Below are 25,389 nucleotides of genomic sequence, written 5' to 3' on the forward strand. Positions count from 1 at the left end.
TTTAAATACTTTATTAAAATTAATAAAAATCTGACTTATCTTAAATATTTTATTAGATTTAATAAAAACTTGATATGTGTATGGCCTGACTCAATTACTCAGCAACAAGCTAGTGAACTGTATTGATTTGAAACCTAATAATGACTTTATTACCTGTAATGTTATTTCAAACAATACGTTGAACTGTGGGGCTTTAATGTTTTTCTCATTTAATTTATATTTTTCAATATATATAGACCATGGAGAACATCCAGTTTATGCCAACAAATCTACTTAAGTCCTTTCATCCCTCCTATAACATTTCAGGCAGCTGTCACTTCTTTCGGAATAAAATCTAAACTAATTTAGCACTTGAAGCTCCTCCTAATCTCACCCCACCTGACTTTTCAACATCATCTCTACTGTATCCTACGTTTTAGTTATTCTAGATGATATGGCATATCTAAAAAATACCTTGAAGTTATTTCTCCAATGGTATAAACATCAAGTGTGCACAACTGTTTGGCGTATGCCATGAATCTGCAGGGTTATGATTAGTGTTGTGATGTTTAAGTACAGAGACAATATGTTAATTGAAGTGTAAAGTGCAGGTCACAGTGCTCTACATGAGGCAATTATGGACTAAGGATCATCACAACAAGCATATGCAGAAACAGGGACTTGTGTGTCCAAGGGAGTCCAAAAGGTAAGCTATCAATGTAAGGAAGAAAATTCTGAAACTTGGATGGAAGGATAGACAGACAGACAAATCGAGTTAAAGCTCATCTCTCTATATTTTTCTTTTAGTAAATTTTACAGTACTAAATACCAGTATGAGGCATTAATCTGCAATTTAATGTTGGGGAGCTATTACTGGAGTGCCTTTCTTAGACATTTAGAAACACATCTTAATTCAAGGACTGTGGATTCCACTTAAATATTTTGTTACCTAAAGCTGAATGATTCTGATAAATCCACCTTAGTTTATATATCTATTTTCATAGAATAGAGTGAATAGAATAAAATAGAATAGAGTGAATAGAATAAAAAGTTGTAGCAGCACAGGAGCATTATAAAGATTAAAGGTGACATTTTATTTTAAATGTATTGTTTAATATTTACCTAAAATAAGCATTAAAAAATCAATGTAATAGTATCATCAATCACATTCAATTTTTTAGATGCTTAGACAAGACATATGATATTTGAAAAGCTTCTGAAGATGCTATTTCTTTTTAATTATGTGCAAATTATGTGTAAGTTGGAGACTACATGTTAGTTCAGTGCCCCTACAGGCCAGACTGGGCATTGGAACCCTTGGAGCTGGTGTTACAGATGCTTTTAAGCTATTCATGTTAGGGGCTAGGTGCTCCCTAATGCCTCATGAGCCATCTCTCTAGCTCCAACATTGAAGAGCTCTTGAGGAAAAATAGCCACCAGTTTCTTGGTCTTAAAGAATGCTCAACTGCCATTGGAAGTAAATGTACCCCCCCAAATAATAATAAAACATAACTGACAGATGATTCTAAAGTCACATATTTTGATATATATCATCACTTGTTACTTTAATATTTGCAGATTCCAATTCCATGGCAGTGGTATTCACAATAACCAAGAAATGGAAGCAATCTTCACAGTCATTAGCGTAATACATGAACAAAACCTGGTGGACATCTTCAATGGAATATTTTTCAAACACAAAAGGAAGACAGCTGTTAAATATTGCATCATAGATGAATACTGAATACATTGTGTTAAGCAAAATGAGTCAGTTACAAAAAGACAAATCCAGAAGTTGGGTGGGAAGGGAATGAAAGAGAACAGGCTATAGACTATATAAAATGTTCTAAAGAGATGTTTCAAACAAATCTTAATATACCTAACAGTAATTAACTATACAGCTTAAATTATCAAGACTTTAAATTTCATATATTTTAGTAATCACGCAGTTGGGTGGAGGGGCACATGGACAGACACGTAGGTATAGAGATGGGAAAAAAATCTTCTCATATGAACTTAAGAAAAAATGCCTGGTCACACAACAGCTGACTAAGAAACTGTTTCATAATGAACACAAACCAAATCTCACACTACTTCAGCTGATAAGGATCTCCATCTTGAAACAGGTTTTGGAGAAATGACCAAATTACCAAGCAACATATCCACGGTGTATTATATCCATGGCGTAACATATCCATGGTGTATATGCAGCTGGTAAGAACCTTACAGTTACAGGGGCTAGGAAGTCAGTGGCAGGAACAAGCTTGTAGACAGAGGATTATAAAAGAAAGGAAGGGAATCTACTATGCCGCACAGACTTTTTGGCTTATATGAGTAAGTAAATTGTATTGCCATTAATCAGGAAAAATGAGAAGTCAAGGAGAAATTCCAGTTTATAGAACCTAGGATGGGGTGGGGCAGGAAGAAAAAAAAAGTCATTTGTGTGTATTTTCAGTTAAGATTCTTTGAAATACTTTGGTGGAAATTATCAGTAGAAGATACAAGACAGATTTTGAGGAAATTCAGACCATGCATGAGTGTTATCACCTATGAAACTATAGGAGTTCAGGTGCATCTTAGAGACATGATTTCATTCCAAGGACAAGAAGTGTATAACTTATGAAACTGGCAAAAATATTTTCCTCAGAATAAGATAAAAGATCTGTAAAGTTCTGATGGAGAAACCCAGAAGCATCTATCGTTAAGTTGTTATCTAGGGGCAGAGGCCAAGAAAGTATCTCTAATTAACACAAGCATCGAAGGACATGTCACAAAAGCTGCTCCTTATGGAACGAGTGGGACTTAGGTTTAAGAGCTAGCCAAACCCTAGAAATTAGTACTAAAGAAAATTAGATAGAAATGCATGAGAAACTTTTAGACATGAATAAAGGAAAATATTGTAAGAGCCAAAACCTTGACAGGATAGACATGATAATACCATATAATAAGCATTTAATATGTAATGCATAATAACTCTAACCTAGTAAATGCAATATAAACCAGGAGGTAAGTGACAAGGAGGTCTGATGAATGAAAAATTGTGCCTTAAAACTAGAGAAAGTTAATAATAACATCCAATTGAAAATTTACCTAAAAGAACAAAGGAATTCAACCTCTTGGTTTTCCTTAATTTTTTTCTCTTGAATTTTGTCATTAGCAATTTTTCAAATCTCATGTATTCTGTTATATTTTGGTAATATGTTTCAAAAAACACAACATTGCAATGCCAGTATTTGTTTATCCCTATACAGTAACCAATATATGCAATCTGCCTTGGCTATATGCAGTTTGAAAGACAGCATAGTAATTGGTCAATGGTGGTGGCTGTCTAGATAAGACATTTGGTAAGTCTAGTCCTCCCATCTAGTCATTGAAATTTCTTAAATCACAAGAATGCATTGGATTTACAAATTAAAGTTATTGTTTACAAAAAAGATAATAGTAAATATCTGAACAATTAACATGTACATACATACACGAACACGGGGGAGGGGGAAGAAGGAGGGAGAGACAAACATATCCAAAACACATAGATTTTGTATTTTAATTCTATGTTTAGGTGTAGTTTTGAATTCATAACATATGCCTAATTTATAATTACACATTGGAGTTCTTTATTTTGTTAACATTATAATACCTTTGTGCCAAGAATACAATAATTAAGACAAGCTTCTAACATATAGATGAATATATCAAATATAATCAATTTTCCTATGTATTATATAGAGTATACTCTATATTATTAGTTATTATTATGCAAAGACAAGCAATTAATACCATTGACATTTTACAAATAGTAGACTTCGCCTGGCTGCCAGCATTACTAATAGCAGAGCAAAGGATCGAATGATGCTCAAAGATTTATATCCTGCCCACAATGCTCTGCTTCCTGCCCACTGTTTCCATTATTCATATATTGTCATACAGAGATTTTGAAAAAGGACATAGCCTAAACCATACTAGATTCCTCTTGAATCTTTTTATTTAGACAATAAAAATATAAAAGTCTTAGCAAATACAATAGCTGTGAGGAAGATAGATGTATGATCCTGACACAGGTTTGAAGGTCTTGAAAGGTTTATTGCATAGCCCAGCATCTGCTTCCTCACCTTTTCCTGTCTTGTATAGTGTCTAAAAAATAAAATCTTGAAGAAACATATTCAGGATGCACAGAAGCCTACAGGAGGAAATAGGCAAATATTGAGCATTGACCACTCTCCCTTTCATTGTATTTACTATTAAAACAGTGAAGAACAGACGGAAGTCAAGAATTACTTTCTCATGGTCCTTGACTGAGGTAGTCTTTACCTATATGGTCCTTTATTCATGGGTGTTTATATCTAAGTATCTTGCCAGTTGACACTCAATTAAAGTAACCTTCACTGAAGGCTCCCAGTGTCTCTAAGAACTTCCACAGGCACTGAACAAGAAACATATCATAGATGTTCCTCATGGCAATGCCACCAGAACTACTAGTGGACTCCTTACAACCAGCACTGCTGGCATGATTCATCAGCCCTGTTTAACCCTCCAAACAGATGTTGTATATATACCACATGCTATGTGTTATCTGTCAGTGGCAACCTGTTCTAAGAATAGAGTAGCAAAACCATGACCATTATGACGAGTTATGCCTCTTTTATAGGCTCAAAGTATAATGGACTGAGGGCATAGTTTCTCCTCTCTAATATCTGTAGCAAATTTCAGATCAAGGTCTAACATATGAGATGTTTTCAAAAGCATGATGTGAGACGAGGAGGACATGGATGCATATTCCTCATACGTCATAATTTTTTCTCATTTTTATTAGAAAAAAGAATCTATGACCCAGACCGTAGTCAGATAACTAACAAAATGCTGTTTATGATCTTGTCCATGAATATTCATTGTAATCACTTTAGAGTCATCAATTACTAGTATGCACAGCAAGAACAATATGAACTCTGAGGTTACAGATTGCAGGACTGAATAAATCATCATTTTAAAATCATATCACTAAAGATACTGCATATTCATTTGCGAAGGAAAATGCATTTTAGGCTCCACAGTAAAGTAAATAGAGATGGCAGCATACAGTTAGACAAAATTTACACCTCAATATCTTTCCTTGCAAATATAGGTCAAAATATTCTATGATTTGGTTATTCAGTTTCTGTCTTAACTACTTTAAAACTAAAAGGATTGCAAACATGAGACTACCAAATTTTCATTAATGTTCTATTCAACATAATAAAGGTATTCAAAACTATAAGAATGCATTTGTCAAAATGCAGAAAGATTGAATAGATTTTTTTCATTTTATTTTTAACTTACCAGTCATACTATTAAGTGATATAATGTATTGTGGTCATTCAGACTGTAACTATTTTTCAGTTAATTGTCAGAAAACAAAATGTCATGCAGGATCAAAAGCTTCTATGAACTATCAAAGCAGTACAAAGAACAGCCATACTCCAATTTATTTGAAATTATCTCTGAGTTTGTTTCAATCATTGTCGGATATTTGCTGAGTTGTTGTTTCTTTTCAGAGCTTTAAGGCATCCCTTCTTTCATTCTTCAGAATTTCTTACACCTTTAGTAAAAACAATGTACTAAGAGTGGTTATGTGGAATGAAACAAAATATAAACAGATGGGATTCTAAGCCAACTGCTTACAAGTACACATCCAGGTCCCCATCCCAACCTAAAATGGCTGAGTTGCTGGATGGTGTTGCTTAGTGACCAAATAGTGTGTCATTTAGGTCACTGAGTTATCTAAACATCAGTGACAGAAAGTTCCCTCAGCTTCAGATCTGGCTAGGATAAATATTAAAGGGTTTATTTATCTCTTCCAGTTGTTGGCGATTTTTATTTTAAACCAGTATTTGCATCTTCTATTGGAGGGTCAAGGGCAAGAGTTCCTGCAAAGCTGCATGTGTTCTCTGCAGAAAATAAGAGGCAGAAAGAACCAGCTCCTCTATGAGACTGGCACACAGTCTCACTGCAATTAAGTCCATGTAGTGTGTCTATTCTGCTCTTGTGTACCCTCCCAGTTGCTTTCTGTCTCTCTTTCATTAAATGAAAGCAGTTAATTAGCTCAGGCCAGTCCTCTCCTCTTTCTCTCTCCCTTTTTGCTGTAGTAATGATGTCTAATTATCAGCAGCAGTGGGTTAATGCAACACCAGGAGCGAAGCATATCTCACTGACAGAGAAGCTAGCCAGCATCCCTCAGACCCAAGGAGCAGAATAACTCCCCATATCTACTTGAAAATATCACTCAAAGGCAGTTCTTCATTTCACCCAATGTATGCAATATATGCTTTTAATGAGAAGAAAACATCTCTCTATCTTTTTGGTAACTGTATTTGTGCCATGATGAAGACAAATGAACACGGTTTTTAGAGGGAAATGTGTTCAGACCTTGGGAAAGAGGATAAAAGGAATATTTTATTTATTTTTATCTGGTAGAAACTGTGATTGGCTGCCTCTCAGAGAAGGTGGAGCCTAGAATTCTGTGTCAGGAGCTCAGAAAATGTTTCATAAAGAACAGTAGAAGAGCTCATGAATTAAAATCCTATCCCACATTTCAAATCGGCTTGAATGGAATAGAGAGTGCTTTAAATACTACACTGAAATCATTTAGCAATATCACCTGGCAGACGACATTGTCTCTCATTAATATATGGAATCCTTACTGAAAAGAGAAACACGTGCTACATTATTATCCCTCCTGCAGCTGTCACTCTCTGTTAGACGTCTTAGCAGTAATTCTCTAACAGCCCCACGTTTATTTTTTTTTGACATGAAAATATGGGTGTCACAGCATGTGAATGCTGGTTTGAATAGCTGACGCCCACGATTGTCTTGGTGTCTCTACAACCTTTATAGAATTTACGCTTTTTGTAATTTTAATTAGTCTTCAAAGGGACACATATTCTAACACATATAATGGCTGTAATCAAATCAATACAAACATGAACTATTGAACCAAAACAGAGCATCTAAATTTAACACAAAAAGAACAAAAAATCCTGAAAACTTTCTAGCTAGCAATGATATAAAATATATAATAATTATATATGACCACAGTAAAACAGTAGTTTAAAATATATTCACATTTTATTCACTCAGAATTCTAATTCACTTTGCTTAACGACAAATTATTTTCCTGACTAGTTCTTGATATTAGACTCTATTTAAGTGAAACAAAGCAATTCCTTTTTTGCAACACACTTCTGGCTCATGAAGATGTAAATAAACCATACTCTAACTAATGCCAACCTAGTCTTTCATCTAGCAAGACAAGCAAACACCTCACCATTGTCATTAGCAGCACTCTGGGCTACAGGAGAAAGCAAAAGCATCCTTTGTATCTACCTCCTGCAAACCTTTCAAAAACTGCACGTCAAGAAAAAAAAAAAGAAAGAGGAAACGAAACTTTTCTGTGTTCCCAATTCGCCTTTGTTTCCACATTTTCCATATAAAATCCCCAAAGAAACATCCATCCTTCCAGCAACCATTCCCAGTTAATCGTGGGAAACCAAAAGCTGCTTTCCAAACCTGAGAGAGTCCTCCAGACGGAGCTTGGGAGAGCCTTTCATGGATAAATCTCCAATATCATGCACCTTAGAGAGAACATAGCCTTCTCCTCCAGAAACCTTCTTTCTAAGCATCCTCAGGGACCTGTGCACTGGGAAACAGTCTCCCGTAAAAGTCAGGGGGGTGGGGATTGGGGGGAAGGAGCAAAGCTCAACGAATCCCAATGCGAGACAAAAATACAAAGGGTGCCAGATGGCTCCTCCACACTGCTCACTCTAGGTGAGTACCCCGTATGAGACAGCTAGGTGTTAAACATCTGACCTGAGATCTTACTTGGATCCCCCTGTTCCCTTCTTCGCGCAAAGGAAGAGGATGCTGCGGCAGCCTCCCAGCCCCACAGGCATCTGCGATTTAGAATGGGATACACCGGTCTCTCACAGCCAGTTCCTCGCTCACTACAGCTTTGTGGGTAGGAGACAAGAACCATCCCAGAAAAAGGAACAAATATACCATCTGATCGCGCCCCAAACCGTCTCTCTTTGTTGTGTATCGCCTAGCTAAGGAAGCTTCAGCGGTACAAGTGAAGAAGGGGATGGGGGGCGGGGAGGAGGAATGTCCAGGACTGGATCTGCCAACCAAACAGTCGCGGCTAGGATCTCAGGGGGCGACCAAGGCGCGCGGACTTGTCCTGTGTCTCCCCGCCAGCGTTCTCTCAACAAAACTCGATAATGTCCTGGGGAAAGCCCCACATCCACCTCAACCGCCACATTCGGGCTTTGTGCCAACGAGGAGACACAGTAACCTATCCATCAGCCTCGCTTGTTATCAGAGCGTGTGGCTGGGCTTCCAGCCTGGCCTTTATGCGCCCTGATGGAGGTAGGACACGCGCCAGGCTCTCAGCGAATAACGTGGGACAATGGCCTGGCCGGGAGGGAAAGGCAGGCGCGGCCCGACGCGGTGAAGACAAGCTCCAGCCACAGTCCCGCAGCGCAGCCCTGAGGCAGGGAGGGCCGCCAGCTCTGCAGGTTCGCTATCGCTTTTAAATAAAAGGCCAGAAAGACTTTCTAGAAAGGAAATCACGCCCGGCCACTGCGTCTGGGGAGGACTTGGGGAGGGGGTTGAGAGGTTTGGGGAGGGGGGAGGCTAGGAGCCAACAGAGTCTCCAGCATCTTTTTGCCTTCCCCTCTCTCCGCCCTCCCTTCCGGGCTGCTCCAGCCGACAAATAATGAAGGCGGCTCACCGTGGTCTTGACCCGCACGAAGAGCACTTGCTTGGCGCCGCCGCCTCCCCCGCGGACCTCATCCGGCTGGCCCAGCTGGAAACCCTTCGATTTGACCCAGAATTTAAATTTGGCATTGTCGGTGGAGCTTGACTCTGAGCCGTTGAGAAGCTGGACAATCCGCTCATATTTCTTACGGGTCACCGTCTTGGTCTTGCCTGAGTCCCCGTAAGTCCTAAGGCACCAGTCCTGGAACTGGCGGTACATGTCGCGCTCGCTCTCCATGTTCCCCCGAGCTGTCGTGGGCCGGATGCTCCCAGCGCACTTCGCACCTGTTCACCCTGGGCTCATGAAATATGCAGCCCAGACCACGATGCAAGGACGCGAGGTCCCGGCCGAGCCGCGGGAGCCTGCCTCCGGTGAGGTGGGGGGAGGATCAGAGAGAGGAGGAGGGTCCGGATGGGCACCAGCAATCAATGCCCTGTGCTACCAAGTCTGGCTCGTTCCTAATTGCAAAGGATGTCTTGGACGCTTTTCTAGTGCCCTTAGCGGTCGGTCCCTTTAATACTGTGCGATCAGCACCATCCCAACAGCATTTGGCCCAGAGGAGCTGGGTTTCTGAATAATTAAAATCCCATTCCTTGGTTTATTAAAAATCCCAATATTGACTTGAGGTGGTCCCTCGATGCCTCGCCTCCAGGGCTGTGTCCAGGGCAGGGCAGGTGGAGCGCAAGGCAGTCTCCTGGCGCGCGCCCCAGAAGCTTCCCCAGCGGATGGTCCAGGAGCCAGGGCTGTGCCTCTAGCAAAAGCAGCCTTCTGCTGACGAGCCTCAGTGGGCACAGGGCTCCTTGGACTCTCTCTCTCTCTTTCCTGCTCAACCTGGGCCTCCTCTGCGACAGGACTAGAGAGCCAGAAAGTTCTTACCTGTCATGTTGATAAGCCTATCAGATCCTGTTTTATATGAATCTTAAAGAAGGTATCCGAAAAACGACTCAAAATGCCATTTCTTCAGATGTATTAGGTTAAATTCCAGCCACGCAGGTAGGTTGTAAGAGTTGGGTTTCAGAAATTCGCCCAGTATTCATAGATACCTGACCATAGCTCTATAGGACAGATGGAGTACCCCAAACAGGGATGCAGTCCGGGGCATGTGGGAGCAGGAAGACAGGCCGCTGGCTGGGGCTCTTCGGGATGATGCTGTCCCCAAGATAGAACCCTCTGAATTCTGCTGAAGTGGGTACAAGACATGGAAATAAGTTTACCGCACAGACACTTGACCCTTTTTGCGTGAAATTAAAACGCAGAAAGCAGTCCTTCTCCCTCCCTAGATTATAGTTTGCAGTTCACGCGGGAGGTTTCGGTTGTCTATTTTCCCCCTGCCACGTCATGGACCCCCCCTCCGATGCTCAGAGGAGCCAAATCGGAGTTGCTCCAGACGATCTTCCCAAGCAAAGGAAGTCAGCGATCCCTCCATTAGGATTTCCACCCGTGTGTCGCGGCGGCGCTGGAACCAGCGGAGTTCCAGTCCTGCTCGCTGCTGCGGCTCCTCTTTACTGCACTCCCTGCCAAGGCCAGCGCAGGTCGCAGGGATCGGCTCAGCCAGCCGGATGGCCGGACCCTCGCCGCGTTCCTGAGGGGTCCGAGTCCACCCGGGAGGCTCGCTGCGGTCTCCCTGGCTAAAGCCCCAGTGGGAACGCGGCTCGGTCCGCTGCCCGGAGCGGGTCCCGGGGCTCTCTGGCTGCTCAGTGGCTCCCGCGCGGCCAGGCTGAGCGTGTGCGTGTGTGTGTGGTCGAGCGAGGGTGTGTGGGGCGCGGGGGTGCGCGTCTCCAGGAAGGTCTGGCGGCGGCCTCAGCCCGGACTGACAGCCCGGGCGCTGCGCGAGCAGCTCCACACACTGAACCTCTCGCCTCTCCCCTCACCCCCACCCCTCCCACTCCCCTCTCCTCCCACCCCCCACCCCTAGGCCCCTTCCAAGCTCTCTGATTGGCCAATGGGACAAAAGTTTCTGTGGAGACGGCTGGGCGCTGACGTCACGGGCAGAATTGTCCCATTTAGGGATCCCGGGGGCAGTGCGCATGCTGCAGGCTGCAGGTTAGAGGCAGGAGGAGGTAGCAGCGGGCCGGGCGGCAGCCAGGTGGCGGAAAGGAGCTGGAGGCATCCAGGTGGGGGGACAAGTCCAGCAGGGTTTCCATGGAGATTTCCTCTGGGTCTAGCCTAAAAACAGCAGATCAGCTGACACCATTAGCTCAGGACCTAATTACTGCTTATTGGAGCAACAAATGAGGGACAGGGCCAGCTGCAGAGGAAGAGGTTTGCCCCCGCCCCTCTGTCTCCTCCTTTCTCTCCCTCTCCATCGCTCTTGAGTCCCGGGTGAATTCTCATTAACTTGCAAGATTCCTACAAGGGCTCTGCTTCTCTCGAGGCCACCCTTACTGCTTTTATTCTTTTTATTTCTCCCTTTGGCATCAAAGGAAGGTACAATAAATGGATTGTCCTGAGTGTGTGAATTTTCCCCTGATAAATAGGGGTTCCATAGAACTCAGAGACACTGCTGTCCAAGAGTAGTCACAAATAAATCTACGACCTCCGAGAGGATGTCTCTTACAATTTATTGATTTTTACTATTTGTCTTTAGATCTCTCACACTTTTAAAATGCCGAGTATCATAAATACAACAGCATACAGAATGAACAAGTGGGGGACTATTTTGAATTACCCTTCTATGTGTGGTGTTTCACAAGAACGATTCAGAAAGTTTTGTTCCTGGCACCCAAGATAGAGCATGATTCCTAGTTGAGAGATGCAGATTTTGTTGTATATAGTTCATTTGTTTCTAGAAGTTTCTGGAAGGGTATTTGGACCAGAGTATTCATTTGCTCAAGAGTACGCTAGTTCTATGGAGTTGACTTTGTTAGATATCAGTTGGCCCATAAGTATATGGTTTTTTGAAGGTCTTTATTCTGAAAGCCTCCTTTATGTACTTTCAGGACCAGAAAGCACTCTTCCTTGAACATTCAAATTTAAATATTGTTTCCTCACCAAACCCCTCTTAATAATGGCATTAAAGTTCTTCTATACTAAAATATATACTTTGTTTTTATATACAGTACATATAGACATTCCTGCTTGAAAAATTATGAATAAAGATATAACTCATAGGGTACCCTAATGTTTCCCACTTTTCTTAGTTATTTTATTATGTATAGTACTAATACAATTTATGTATTTTTGACCCAGCAGAGGGTGACAGCAACTTAGAACTTGAACATGTTTTGTTGAGTCATAAAAATCCCACTGTATCTGGTGTTGTGTCTACACATTGACATGAATATGTTGAAGGAGAATTTTTATTGCATGACCCTTGAAAAGTCATATTCTCTTGTTTTCTAAAATTCCTCTGACTTGATGGATAAATCACAGAACAAGTGCCTAAGCAATGGGTACTGGCGCTGGAAGTGGTTCTCAGGCCAATTCTCAGAGCTCAGGGAGCAGAGGAATGAATACTGGTGTTAGCATGCATTTAGCCTGGGGTGTATGGTAAGTCCCAGACAGTCAGAGCTACCTACTGGATCCCTGACAGAAAACACATAGAAGGAGAAAGGGAGGGAGAGAGGAGAAGGGAGGGAGGGAGGGAGGAGGGAGAAAGAAGCAGTCATGTGCTATCCCAATCTAATGACTTTGGCTGAGTGGTTTGGATGAATTTGGACCTCATCTAGATGTCAGAGGTCTACCACATGCACATATGTATTGTATCTATAAGTATACCGGACACCCAAGTGTATAGACATTGGAGCACCTCAACATAAGTAATGGACAATACACAAATAGAGCATCAACTCTCATTTGCATTAGCTTAATTGGCTATAGAAGTGAAAGGCCTCTCAATACTAAAATAGGCTATACAGAATCTATACTTCTTCAGGGAAAGAAGAAACAAAAACCATGGAACGACTGTTTTAAAAAGATCCAATCTTCCAACAGCCCAGGTCCTGTTGTTGGCAATGGAACCTGAGATGTGAACTGCTCTGGATCTATTTACACTATTGTCTGGGAAACTGAGGCAAAAAAAAAAAGTCTTTGAGCAATCTTACCCATTTCCAGTGAAATCTCTAAAAAGAAATGTTTAATCTCAGGAGAAATCTCTAAAAGAAAAAAGAAAAGAAAAGAAAAGAAAAAAAGAAAAGAAAAGAAAGCAAAAGAGTTAAACCCTTCATCAGTGAGTAGCTCAGGACTCACTGTTCTCCTTTTAAGTACTTCAGGGCTAGGTGTACGCAGCTATGCTGTGAGAATTCTACTGAGCCTCATCTTCACCTATAGGATTCATTTGAAATCGCTGCTTTGAATTTAACAAGTGGTGCCTTTCAGAATTGCTCCTTAATACACCTTACCTCACCAAAAAGGTAATTTTAAAATTCATATGGTAACACCTACCCTCAACCTGTACCTAACCTAAGCCCTAGTAGGCTGAGGGGGGGGGGGAGTAGATAATGAAAAAGATAATGGTTGCATGGAAAATATTTTTAAATTTATAATGTTCAAACTTTTAGCCATAACATCCCAAAATCAGTATGGTTTTGTCACAGAAGTTGAATTTCTTTCAGTCCTATGGTCAATTTATATAGCATAGAAAATCTTCCATGTAAGGTATCAACCAAAAATATTTATGAAACAGAAACACTAGGGTCATCAGAAAATTATAGGAAGGACAACAATATTGGATCAAAACTCAAGAATAAAAGAACTTTATTGAATGCATTTGAGTTACACTTGTATTCAAAAAATAATCATGAGCACCATTCAGTTGCTTCATGGTTAAAAAAAAAAAGAGATGGATGATCTTTCTCTCATAGAACTTGAATACCCGTAAGGAAAAGAGATAGTAAAGAGATAGATTAGCAGTAGGGGGAGAAACAATGGAGGTACAAGAGACAGCAATGTGAGCAGGCAAACGTGTCAAGTGTAGTATTTTCTGAGTGGGTAGCAGCTCACTGAGAGATACAATGATACTGTTAGATTTTATGACTAGGAAACCAAAAAGATGTCTAAAGCATGGCAGTCACATGAAGCAGGGTTTTGTGAGTCTCCCTAGTTCCTTGAAGAAGTGATTGAAGGGGAATGTGTGTGAAAGCAGGAGGGCCAAAGGGAAGCTTATGAAGATGAAGCTGATTACATGAAATTTGGTGGATTAACATGCTAACCAGAAGGTAGAGGGAGAGAAGCAGTAGGGATGGTTAAGATACTTTATATGTAGAACTACATAATAGAAATAGAAGGAATGCTTGTGCCTTCCCTACAATTCATATGTAAAAAACTTAATTCAAGGTGATAACACCTGAAGATACTGGCTTTGGGAGAAAATTCAGTCTTGGGAACTCTCTTGATTTGCTTTTCCTTGGTTGTGATAAAAACATTGACCAAAAGCAACTTGGGAAAGGAAGATTTTATTAGGTTTTCGTTTCCTAACCACAGTCTGTCATTGAAGAAAGTGAAGGTGGAAATTCAAGGCAAGTGCTCAGAGAAGAAACCCGCTTACTGGTTTGCTAACGTTCCTTTCTTAATACAACCCAGGATCAAGGCTCTAGGGAGGCACTTTGCACAGTGGGCTGTGCTCTTCCACATACATCATTAATCAAAAAAAAAAAAAAATCTTCCACAGGCCAATCTGATGGAGAGGATTCTTCAGTTAAGTACCACTTGTCACAAGTGTCTCTAGTTTGTGTCACATTGACAGAAATAAGAAGCACAGGCATGGCACTTGGTGTCCTATGACATCTTTCATGTGAAGATTGAACACAAAGCTAGATAGCAAATCTGCCAGCATCATGATCTTCATCTTAATCCCAGAACCATAAGAAAAACTAACCTACTGTTTAGAAGATCCTTAACACATGTTATTTTGCTATAGCAGAGCAGGTGAACTAATACACTGCTTTTATGTGCAGACACAGAAAGGGCTTGGGTTGTAAAAGGCTGTCTGGTTCCAGGCTTGAGTAGTGAGCTAATGGAGGCACTAGCTTACAGAGGGGAGTTTGAAGCAGGAACAGATTGGGAGTTGGAGGCTGAAGGAGGAGCAGAAGCAGGTTGGGGTGGAGAGGCAGGAAGAAAGAATTTAATTTCAGAGGAGTTAAATTTGAAATACCAGGAGAGTTCTTCATGTAGGCATTTGAATTTAGAAGCTTGAACTACAGTGAAACGTCTGGGCTGGAGAGATATAAATATGGGAAATTTAAAGCCATAGGAATGAATGACATCACCTCTACCCACATTCTCTCTACCAAAGGGAAAGCCTCTATCATGCGATATGGATTTGGGGTATAGCAATCAACCCTGACTGAAATAGCCAGCCATTCAAGGAGTAGTAGTGGGAAATGTCCGAGCACAGTAGGGAGACAATTTGGATGATCCCTCACTGGATCTAGACTGTTAATGAGTTCCAAAATTTACATGGTCTTAAGATCGTTTAAAAAGTAAAAAGGAAAGATTTAGATGCTTCGAGTTAGGCTTCTCCCAGATTAGATTAGGACCTGCAGACAGGCTAAAACTGGAATCTTAAAGATAAGCCTGTGGGTAGAGCTGACATGGAAAGGGTTGGATAGAGACTGCTGAGTGGTGTGAAGAAAATTTGAGTTCATAGACTCGACATTATAGTGGGTAAACCTCTTGCCTTGAAACACATAGGTTGTGTGTATAGTCGCCCATTTAAGTTTAAGCCTATGAATAATCTTTCCAAAGAAAGAGACATGAGAAAGGGACACCTTCCCACTCAGCTGGTGGCTGATGACCATGTACCTTGTTAGCTTCAAAGTCAAACCACGTTAAAGCAGAAACCAAATGTCTTACTCATACTGACTGGAAAAAATAAGATAGTTTGTGATATTCTGGTCCAATTCTTTAACTTCTTCTCTGCTAACTGTTCCTTCAAGAAATTGTGAAAAGATCTTTTGTCTGATATGTTATAGATCAGTGAGGAAAAAGAAAATGCTAAGCTAGACACGGGGGCTCACACCCATAATCCTTGCCACGAGGAAGTTTGCCATGGGTTTAAAGTTAGTCTAGGTTACAGTCTCAGGTAATAGTCTGATACTGAAGACTGTCCTTAATAAAACTCACAAACCCATTCTGTTAATTCTAGGCTATGTTTTCATTATCTGTATTCTATCCCCTATCAAAAAGGAAAAAAATTACTGTTTGTTCTCTAAGCTTTTGATACTTATGATTAGTGAAACTATAATTGAATATTATGCACTGGTAAGAATTTGACTCCTATTTGACTATTTAGGTGCACAAACTAGAAAAAAGATAAATTTGATTATCTAGTTGAACTGCTGACTTCGTCTATAATTCCTTCAACATATCTCTGTGAGCAAATTTCTGGTACAGCCAGTCCCGGCAGCCAAATATGGATTCACTCAGCACTTATCCCCCTGACATTTCATCTTGCTGCTTTAAGTCTAGTATTCATGTCCCTGTAACAGAGGGAAAAATTACATTTTTTTCCCGGCCCCAAATATTGCTTTATATTCCACTAGCCTAGCCATATGGTTTATCATATATACATTAACTAATGCACATATTTGTCTTCAACTCAGTGGACAGTGTTATTGTATAATTTTTAGATTATCCTAAGAATATTTGGGGAGGAGGTTGGAATAGCATCTGTCTGCTCATCTTCCCATTGCGTTTGTCCAGGTTTTCCATTCCCATTCTGATTGTCACTGAGTGAACCATGTCCTGCCTTACTGCCTCCCTCCAGCCCCTGTGTGTTATTTATAATGCATGATTAATCATCTTAGGACACTTGTCCTAAAACTTGCAGAATAAAAATGACAAGAATGGTACAGAGATTTCTTGGCTAAAACCATAGAATCTAGAAATAGTTTTTACAAGGAAGACATCTGAAATCAGACATTTGAAATCTCTAAAAGATCAGCAACAAAGCTAACATAGGCATAAAAGGAACTAAGGGAATCACTCTGTTATCTCCCTGGGATCATGTCAGTGAGCTGAAGAACAAGCAGTACAGGCACTGGAGATTTCCCTTCCTTTAGTCCGCTATCTTCCAGTCCTTGAGATACTTTTAATTAACTTATTAATAAAACAAAACAAGCAATCAAATAAACAAAAAGCTAACAGAGTAAACATGTAGACCCCAAAATTTTAAAGTCTTGTGGTTTATGTTTGATTTTGAAAATGATGAATAATATTTAAATAAATTTCTTCTATGAAAAAATATTTCTTAGGTAATTCTGTTTAAATTGTACCCTTCCTCATTTTGCTTACCTGATAGAAAAGAATCACCACAGGATTGTCTTACTCTTATCTAACTAAAAGAAATATTAATTTTATATTAAATTGATCATCAGGGAAAATTTACATAACTTTTTGCAGCATGTACAAATCATGTCATGAAGAATAAGGTAATAAGCCCAATTAGAATGTTAAATCTATGAACTAATCAAACCTGTGAAAGTAGTTTCCAATAATAATTTCTAATTCAGTATGGCCACTGACGTAAACTCCCAAATAGATTGAGATAGAATAGCCTGTTCACATCACAGTGGAGCATGGACTGTGACAAAAGTATTGTTTTAGAGAATTCTTCTTTTAGAAGAACAAATACACATGATTTTTATGTTAGTTATGATCTTTAAAAACTCAAGAATTTCTTGAATGGGAGAAGGGAGAGGATGGTTAAGCAATGACTCAGCAGTTAAGATCACTTACATCCTTTGTAGAGGAAATAAATTCACAGCTCCTGTGCACGTGCATGAATGCATGCATGCACAAATGTGTGTGTGCACATGCACACAGACACGCACAAGCACACACACACACAGAGATTTGGGGGCATGCCATATGTGTGTGTGTGAATATATATTTATATATATACACATACATACAAGTAAACACTGTTACACATAAAATGAAAATAAACACATCTTTAAAAACAATAAGATTTCCTTGAACCAATGACCTTTGACTACGTCATTTCATCAGAGTGATGAGTTGAAATAATATAAATGAAATCATTTTATGCCTCATCTTTCTAAAATGCTTTGAAATGCTCATGTGGCCATCTTTTTCTAAAGAGAAACATGAAAACTGTCATTTATAAATACCATTCAGTTAGTGAAGAAACCTGTAGTGGTAATGTTGGTGAATTCTCTTTGCTGAGGCCAGTCAAGGTAGAGGCATAATATTGATTTATATATTTTAAGAATAAAATCGATAAGAAACTCTAATGTTAGTGCTATGGCTGCCTGATGACTATTAGAGGCCTTTCTTCTAGAAAATAACTTGAGGCTCCTCAATGCACAGTTTTAAGTGTGCATCTGGGATCAAAAAATGTGGGCCAAGAAACACACATATGTGTTTATTCTCTCTCTCTCTCTCTCTCTCTCTCTCTCTCTCTCTCACACACACACACACACACACACACACACACACACACAATCATATGAAAAGTATCTCTCTCACACACATAAAGACACACACACAGAGACACACGCAAACAGACATACACACAAACAAAAGCCATCTGAAAACTAATCAGTCAGCAGTCTGTTCTAAAAAATTCTGTGAGCAGTGTCAATATCAACTATTTAAATAACTCAACTCCTTGACTGCTTTAGTTCCTTGTTTTCTGTTGTTGTTGTTGTTGTTGTTAATAACTCCAAGACTAATTAATGCTTCCCATATGTACACAGGTGTGTGCCCATCCACTTAGGCATGAGCAACTTACAAACTGCCACATTCATTAAGTAATGTGACTCCCTTCCTTCACAGCAATTAATTGTCAGCCAGTATATCCTCCTTTAGGGGTGTTATATCAGGACTCCTCGATGATCCATGCTGGAATGTTGACTGACTTGGTCTTATGCTGGTTTTGTGCAAGTAACTACAGCTGCTATGAGACATTGCATTCAACAGCCATTCGTGCCCAGCATCAACACTTCATAGCTCTCTTCCCTATCAGCTGGTTCTTACATTTTTCAGAGCCTTCCTCCACGAAGTTTCCTGAGCCTTGGTTGATGGACGTAACTGAACATTTATGTGTGACTCATGAGCAGCTCAGTGCTCAGAATTATTTATACTTTGCTTGACCCATTATATATCTCTGCATTGACTACTACATACTTCACAATGAAGCTTCTCTGACCAGCAATCAGAGCAGTAAAAATCTGTAAGCCTAAACATAAATATTTAGAATGCACTTTGACTAAACGGCCATTTAGTAAAACACAAACAATAGTTCCCACCTAGGACCTATGATCTCCAGAGATGGGCTTTTGATTAGGTCACAGTACCAGGAATGAAACCACTCCTGTGAATCAGACTTCATATTCAACAGAAAGGGGATGGTTACTGTGGGCTTATATTTTTCTAAACCTAGTTTAATAAGGGTATTTAAAGAATCTAACCTCCCTTCTAGTCCACCACCCACCAGAAGTAGTGGAAAGAAAGAAAAGTTTAATAGGGTAAAAAAAAGAGGGTGTGGTCCTGTATAGAAATAGTCTTTTAAAGCTATTCCCTTCTTCCTTGCCAGGATAGCATCAGTTCAGTACACACAAATCAGCAGTGGTAGCTCAATCCACTCATAAGCATGTCATGAATCAGCAACAGCAAGTTCCATTCAGAAGAAGCCACCAGGCTCTGCCAATGCCAATTAGTTCAGTCTGCTGAAATGGCAAGAAGCCACTGGAACATCACCAGAAGTTCTTTGGTGTGTTTCTCTCTAGGAAGTTACAACAAACAATGATCTGTGAGGAAGGCAAGGTGAGCCAATGCCACAACAATGTCAGCAAAGATCATCACCAGCAAAGCCTAACAATGACCAGCAAAGAGTGGCAAGGGGAACCAATGCCACACAGCATCATTCACTGTCTGTTGAGTTATATTTGTAACCTTTCCAAACATATGTACTCTCAAGCATCCACTCTAGAAAAACATCACAAACCCTTTTTCCAGGTAGCTGCCAGAAAAATACCACGCGTCTGTTCTCAGCAAACCTCCTCCCACATGTCTGCTTCAGCAAACACATCCTCTCATAAGACAGTTTCCAGAAAAACATCACATGACCCATCTAAGCCTCCAAAGAAACCAGAAATTCCACTTCAGGTTATCATGCCAATGTTGCACCAGTGAGCACATTGTATAAAGCAGCTCTGGATTGGATTGTAGTACCCAGGACCCAACACTATTCCTGTGTTTTCTTCCCTCTCAGTCTACTTAGTGTTCTATACTATGTAAACTAGCCAGAAAGGAATGAGTTTCCTGGTCAATTCTGGATTGTGATTGTATTTGTTTTTGTTTGTTTGTTTATTTTTATGTTCTATATCCAAAGTCACCACAGCAGGGTCATCTTATCTAGTTATGGAAGGCAACCTAGTGCAATGCTAATGATCTGTGTTATTGGGTACCTCTGGTGTCTCCAAGACCAATAACTCATAGACATGTATCTCATACCAGGTACTAATATTTTCACTGAATAATTATTTTTCCTGGGAACAGTATTGTGCACCCATGGCTCACTATCAATTTTACAGTTGGTAGACCCAAGGCTAGAACAACACCAAAGTTCTGTAGATGTGACTAAAATTCTGTATTGACCTAAGACCCTAAACTAAAACAGTCATGGACTTATCAGTTGACTCTTGGTTAAAGCAAATTGATATTGTATGCGAAAGGAAGCATCCACATTTTAAGTCACTACATTTTTTTGTCATATTAGGATCAACTACCTGTAAACATATCACCAAAAAATGTCCAAACTCGGCAAAATAATCAACTATCATATTCAAATGCTGGAACAAGTAACAAGACTAAGTGGTAAGGATGTTTTTTTTTTTTTTTTACTGTCAAAACTGGAGTAAAGTCAGGATAGTCGCTGCTGCTGAGTGACTAATGGGAAGCTGTGCTTCCAAACTGACATTAGGTGACACATATGGTTCACTCTGTGAAAGCTCACTAAGCTCTGTCATTATTGTCAGCACGCTTTTACCATATCTGTCAACCTTCGATATAAAGCTTTACTTTAAATGAATAAGAAAGTCTAGGGACATTACTAACAAAATCTTAAAGGTATAATAATGTGCTAACAGAGGAGGTAAAAATGGAATCATAGAAAATGAGTAATTTGAATCAGAGAATAGGAAGGCAAGAGAGTGCCTAAAAGCCAGCAAAAAAAAATAATATTAATGGCACAAAAATACAAATAGGGAAGATATTGAGCCAGTTTTATTGACTAATCTCTTTAAGTGTGTGAATTTTCTAAATACACAGAATCAAAGACAGAGACAGTCACAGGGGAGAGAAGACTAAAAGCCAATTGTGTGTAGCCTATATGAAACTCATCAAAAACAATGAGGATTCACATAGGTTAAAAGAAAGAGTCAAGAAAACATAGGCTATGTTGAGGACCAGATTAAAGTTGGATGATTACATTAATTTCTAGCAAATAGATTTTTTTTAAAAAATAGCATTATCAGGATTACTGTGAGTCTTCCTTAATGCTAGAATGGATAGTTCTTCAAGCATATATTCCTTGTCCATAGGACCTGAGAAGTGAACATTAAAATTGTCAGGAAAACTCAATGGAAATGCAGAGATTGATAAATTAAGCCACTTTGAGAGTGGAAACTTCAATATCCCTGTCAGTTACTGAGAGATAACATAGCAATGAAATCAAATGGTCTAAGAAATACTGCAAACCAAGTGATAGTTAGAGAGCACTTGCTTCAACCGCAGCCAGACACGCATTCCCTACACCTTCACCTGCAACATTGTCCATGGCACACCATACTCTACAGGGGAGAACAAAACTTTAAAGAAATAGACAAAATATGCTGGCAAATTCAATTAAATTAAGTTATAAATCAGTCACAGAGGAACTGGGGAGGTGGCCCAGTTGGCAAGATGCCTGCCAAATACACACAAGCATAGGGACCTACACAATCCATGTGACAACCTGGAAGTACATGTCCATAAGCCCAGCATTGTAGGGATGGGAAAGGCAGATCTCTGAACATCACTGGATGCATCCCAATTGTCGAGTTTCAGTTTTAGTAACTGACAAAAAATAAAAAATAAAAAAAGGAAGGAAGGATTGGGGAGGAGCTAGGCAGATGTTTCAGTGGTTACTAGCAGTAGCTGCTCTTCCAGAGGATCCAAGATCAATTCTCCAAATAAAAATAATATTTTCTTCAGCTTCTAATCACCAACAACTTTTCCAGAAACTTCCAGGGAATAAGGCCTCAAAACCACATTTTGTTTTGTTTTGTTTTGTTTTCAACCAACTTGTTGAATTTACAATAGTATTGTAGAGCAAACTACCACAGCCTTGGTTTCTGCTGTCTTAGTTTCTTTTTTGGCTGCTGGGATATCTAGATAGAAGCGACTTCACTGAGAAAGGCTTTGTTTGGGCTTAGTTCAAGTCCATCTCACCAGGACAGTGAGGACAGCTGGATCCTGAAGCAGCTGGTCGCATCTATTGTCAGTCCTCACACAGAGGTGAGTGCATGCTGGACCCAATCTTGTCTGTCTACTTTGAACATATAGTCTGGGATTCTGTGTCACTAAGAGAGCATCTTTCATCTGCCTGATTTAAATAAAATAAAGACTTTCATCTTAAAATTTAAGATTGTGATATTTTGATTTATAATATGTAAACAAGTCTGTTGTAAATCAGGCTTTGAGGCCTTATTCCATGCAGTTTTGGGTGCAATAATAGACAGGAACTCTCACCTCACTTAATACAATCAGAATAACCAGTCACATTCACAAACCTTGAGACCCTTTTGTTAGGGGATTCTAGAGTCTGTCAAGTGGATCATTAACCCTACATCTTAAAGATATTCAATAAAATTTTCTTTATCTAGTGTGACATAAGTAGAATGATAAAGGCTTTCATTTTGAGACACAGCTTATTTTTCTAAACCTTTCCAAGTGCTAGAATCATTCTGATGTTTAAGAAAAATATGGAGTATGCAACACAGTACTATTCCAACCAACTATATAAGGTGGACTATGTACTTTTAGAACCATGGAGATTCATTTCTGAAACATATTTAAAATAGTATTTTCATGCTTCCTCTAGGTCCTGAGATAGTTAAACGAGATAATATAAAAAATGACACTGCGAGAATCACATTACCAGAGAGAATAGCTTACCATTTAAAACACACATATCATCTCTGTAATTTTCTACTTGATATTTTCAGAGATAGGTTGACTTTACCAGGTACCTAGTATCTTAGTTTTTAAAAATATATTTCTGCTTTCTCTGTTCTGTTCTTTAAAAGATGGTTATCTATTGTTTGATTGTACATTCTTTCATTATTCTTCTCTGTGCAAAGACAGATATTTATGTATTTGTGTATATATTCACAAGTATTTTTTTAGTTTGTTGCTATTGTCAATAGTACTTCTAAATTTTAAACTCTGCTTCTTCTAGCAAACGGGAGAACACTTGACTTCTCTTCTTTACAATGCATGCTCCTCTCTTGATATGCTTACCCTAGCTAGCATGTAGCAAAACAATTTGCTTTTGTGTCTTACAATTATCATGCTACCTTGTTACATCTATGTTCCAAATTGAGTTTGTATGAATTATATATATACATATACATGTGAATCAAATATATACATATATATTTATATATTCATATCTTCTGAGAACAATAACAGATTTATTTCTTTTGACTTTGTGTATCTTCCAGCTTAAACTTTTAATACAATAAACTAGTCTATCCTCTTATGGAATAGGTCCTTTTTTCTTACCTTGGGCTTAATTCTCTTTCTAAGTCACTTGAATTAACTGCTTTTAAATCTTTCTTTTAAGAGTATTCATTTTTAAAGTTATTCATTTACTGCCATACAATTTCTCCCAAGCACTGCTTTTGTTACATCACACAAATTTTGTAACATATATTTTCATTTTTATTTAGCTGAAATATTTTATAATTATAGATATATTTATATAGGGGCGTACTTTATGCTTAGGTCAACTCTTGACTCAAGCATTGCTTATATTTTCACTTTTAAAATTAATGACATTGTGTAGCTCTCATTTTGTTCCTATCTAACTCTATATCCTCTGAAGATAATTTTTTATAACTTTTAGACTTTTGAATTTGTGAAGCACGTTTTATTTTTACTCAGGACAGCATCTACCTTGGAAAGAGATCCGTGTGAACTTGAGATGGATGTCTGTTTTGCTGCTGTAGCATGGAGTGTTCTATAACTGCCACTTACATCCAGATGAGTGATAGTGCTTTGCATGGTGTCTGTTTCCTTGGTCGCTTCTCTTAGCTCTGTCAGTTATGGAGAGGGATGTTGAAATATGCAGCAGTGAGAGGCAGTTGGTGTGGTTTTCCTTCAATTCTATCACATTTAACTTTCTGTTTTGGGAGAGTAAGGGCAGAAACCTCTACATTAGGAGGCACTACACTTGCTGGGTGAACTGACCCTGAATTCCTATGGAGTGGCCCTATGACCTCTATGAGAGTGTTGTTAGGAAATGTACTTTGTATATAATTAATGTGGATACTTCTTTCCTTTACTTGGAGTAAATGTGTTGTATCACATTTGTACCTTTTAATGTTAACTTATGTGAGCCTCTATATTTAAACTCCATGTCAGACACACACCCAGGTTACTCACCCAGGCATTCTCTGCCATTTGTTTATTCATTTTGAGATCTATGTAAAAGTGATCTCGGTCCTCCCCTCCACACCCATTCCTCCTCCCTATCTCTTAAGAAAAGGAGTGGTGATCAATGAATATTAACCAGCCTTGGCATATTAAGTTATAATATGACTAGGTGGATCTTCTCATATTGAGACTTCTCCTGCTTATCCCTGTAGAGGAAAAGGATCCCGAAGGCAAGCAACAAAGTCAGAGACAGCCCCTGCTCTTGCTGCTGGGAGTTCCACATGAAGACCAAGCAACAAAACTGTTATACATGTGCAGAGGGCCTGGGTCACTCCCAGGCATGCTATCTGGATGGTAGTTCAGTCTCTGTGAGCCCTTATGGGTCCAGGTTAGTTAATTCTGTAGATTTTCTTATGATGTCCTTGACCCCTCTGGCTCCTACAATACTTCCTCTCCCTCTTCTGCAGGATTCCCCTGGCTCTGCATCATTTTTGGCTGTGGGTCTCTGTATCTGTTTCCATCAGCTGCTGTGTGAAGCCTCTCTGATGACAGTTATGCTAGTCTCCTGTCTGCAAGTATAAGCAGAATAACACTAAGAATGCCAGGGGTGGGTTCCCTCTCATAACATGAGCCTCAAACTGGACTATGTGAAATATTATTTGGGGCTTTTCAATGCTCTATGTCCCCTGAATAATGAATAATAGAGACCTTTATATTTATATATAAGCACCTTGCACCACAGATGGCAGATGCTCATGTATTCTAACCTGACTATGGTGACTACTTCCCAGCCGCATGCTCATTACCCTCCATCTCAGTCTTGCCCTGGGTGCTCCTCCTCCATCTGTGTTGTGTCTTCATGGTGACCCTTGCTGCAACTCTTCCTACCTGGGATCCCCTCACTGAGATAAGAAGTACCACTCTAACACTCCTGCCCAGCTACAGGCTGATTAGCTCTTTATTAACCTATCAGAGGTGATGAAGAATAATGCTTACACAATGCAGAGACAGGAGATGCTTCA

At 39.6% G+C, this 25,389-nt stretch overlaps 1 protein-coding gene across 5 annotated transcripts in view; it reads right to left on the reverse strand.

Annotated features, from left to right (window-relative positions):
• Window positions 1-10,640, reverse strand: part of Nol4 (nucleolar protein 4) — a 348,181-nt gene extending 337,541 nt beyond the window's left edge. For 3 of the 5 annotated variants that reach the window (XM_028774809.1, XM_028774806.1, XM_028774804.1), the window contains exon 1: window positions 8,738-10,640. In XM_028774809.1, the coding sequence (XP_028630642.1) occupies window positions 8,738-9,001 (264 nt within the window). In that variant the 5' untranslated portion in view covers window positions 9,002-10,640. Of the gene's footprint in view, window positions 1-7,518; window positions 7,625-8,737 lie in introns of those variants that run through there. The other 2 variants (XM_028774807.1, XM_028774808.1) reach the window with 2 other exon arrangements.
• Window positions 10,641-25,389: the final 14,749 nt, after the last annotated feature.

The sequence above is a fragment of the Grammomys surdaster genome, unplaced genomic scaffold (genome assembly GCF_004785775.1).
Source record: "Grammomys surdaster isolate TR1022 unplaced genomic scaffold, NIH_TR_1.0 243, whole genome shotgun sequence".
Classification (NCBI taxonomy): Eukaryota; Metazoa; Chordata; class Mammalia; order Rodentia; family Muridae; genus Grammomys; species Grammomys surdaster.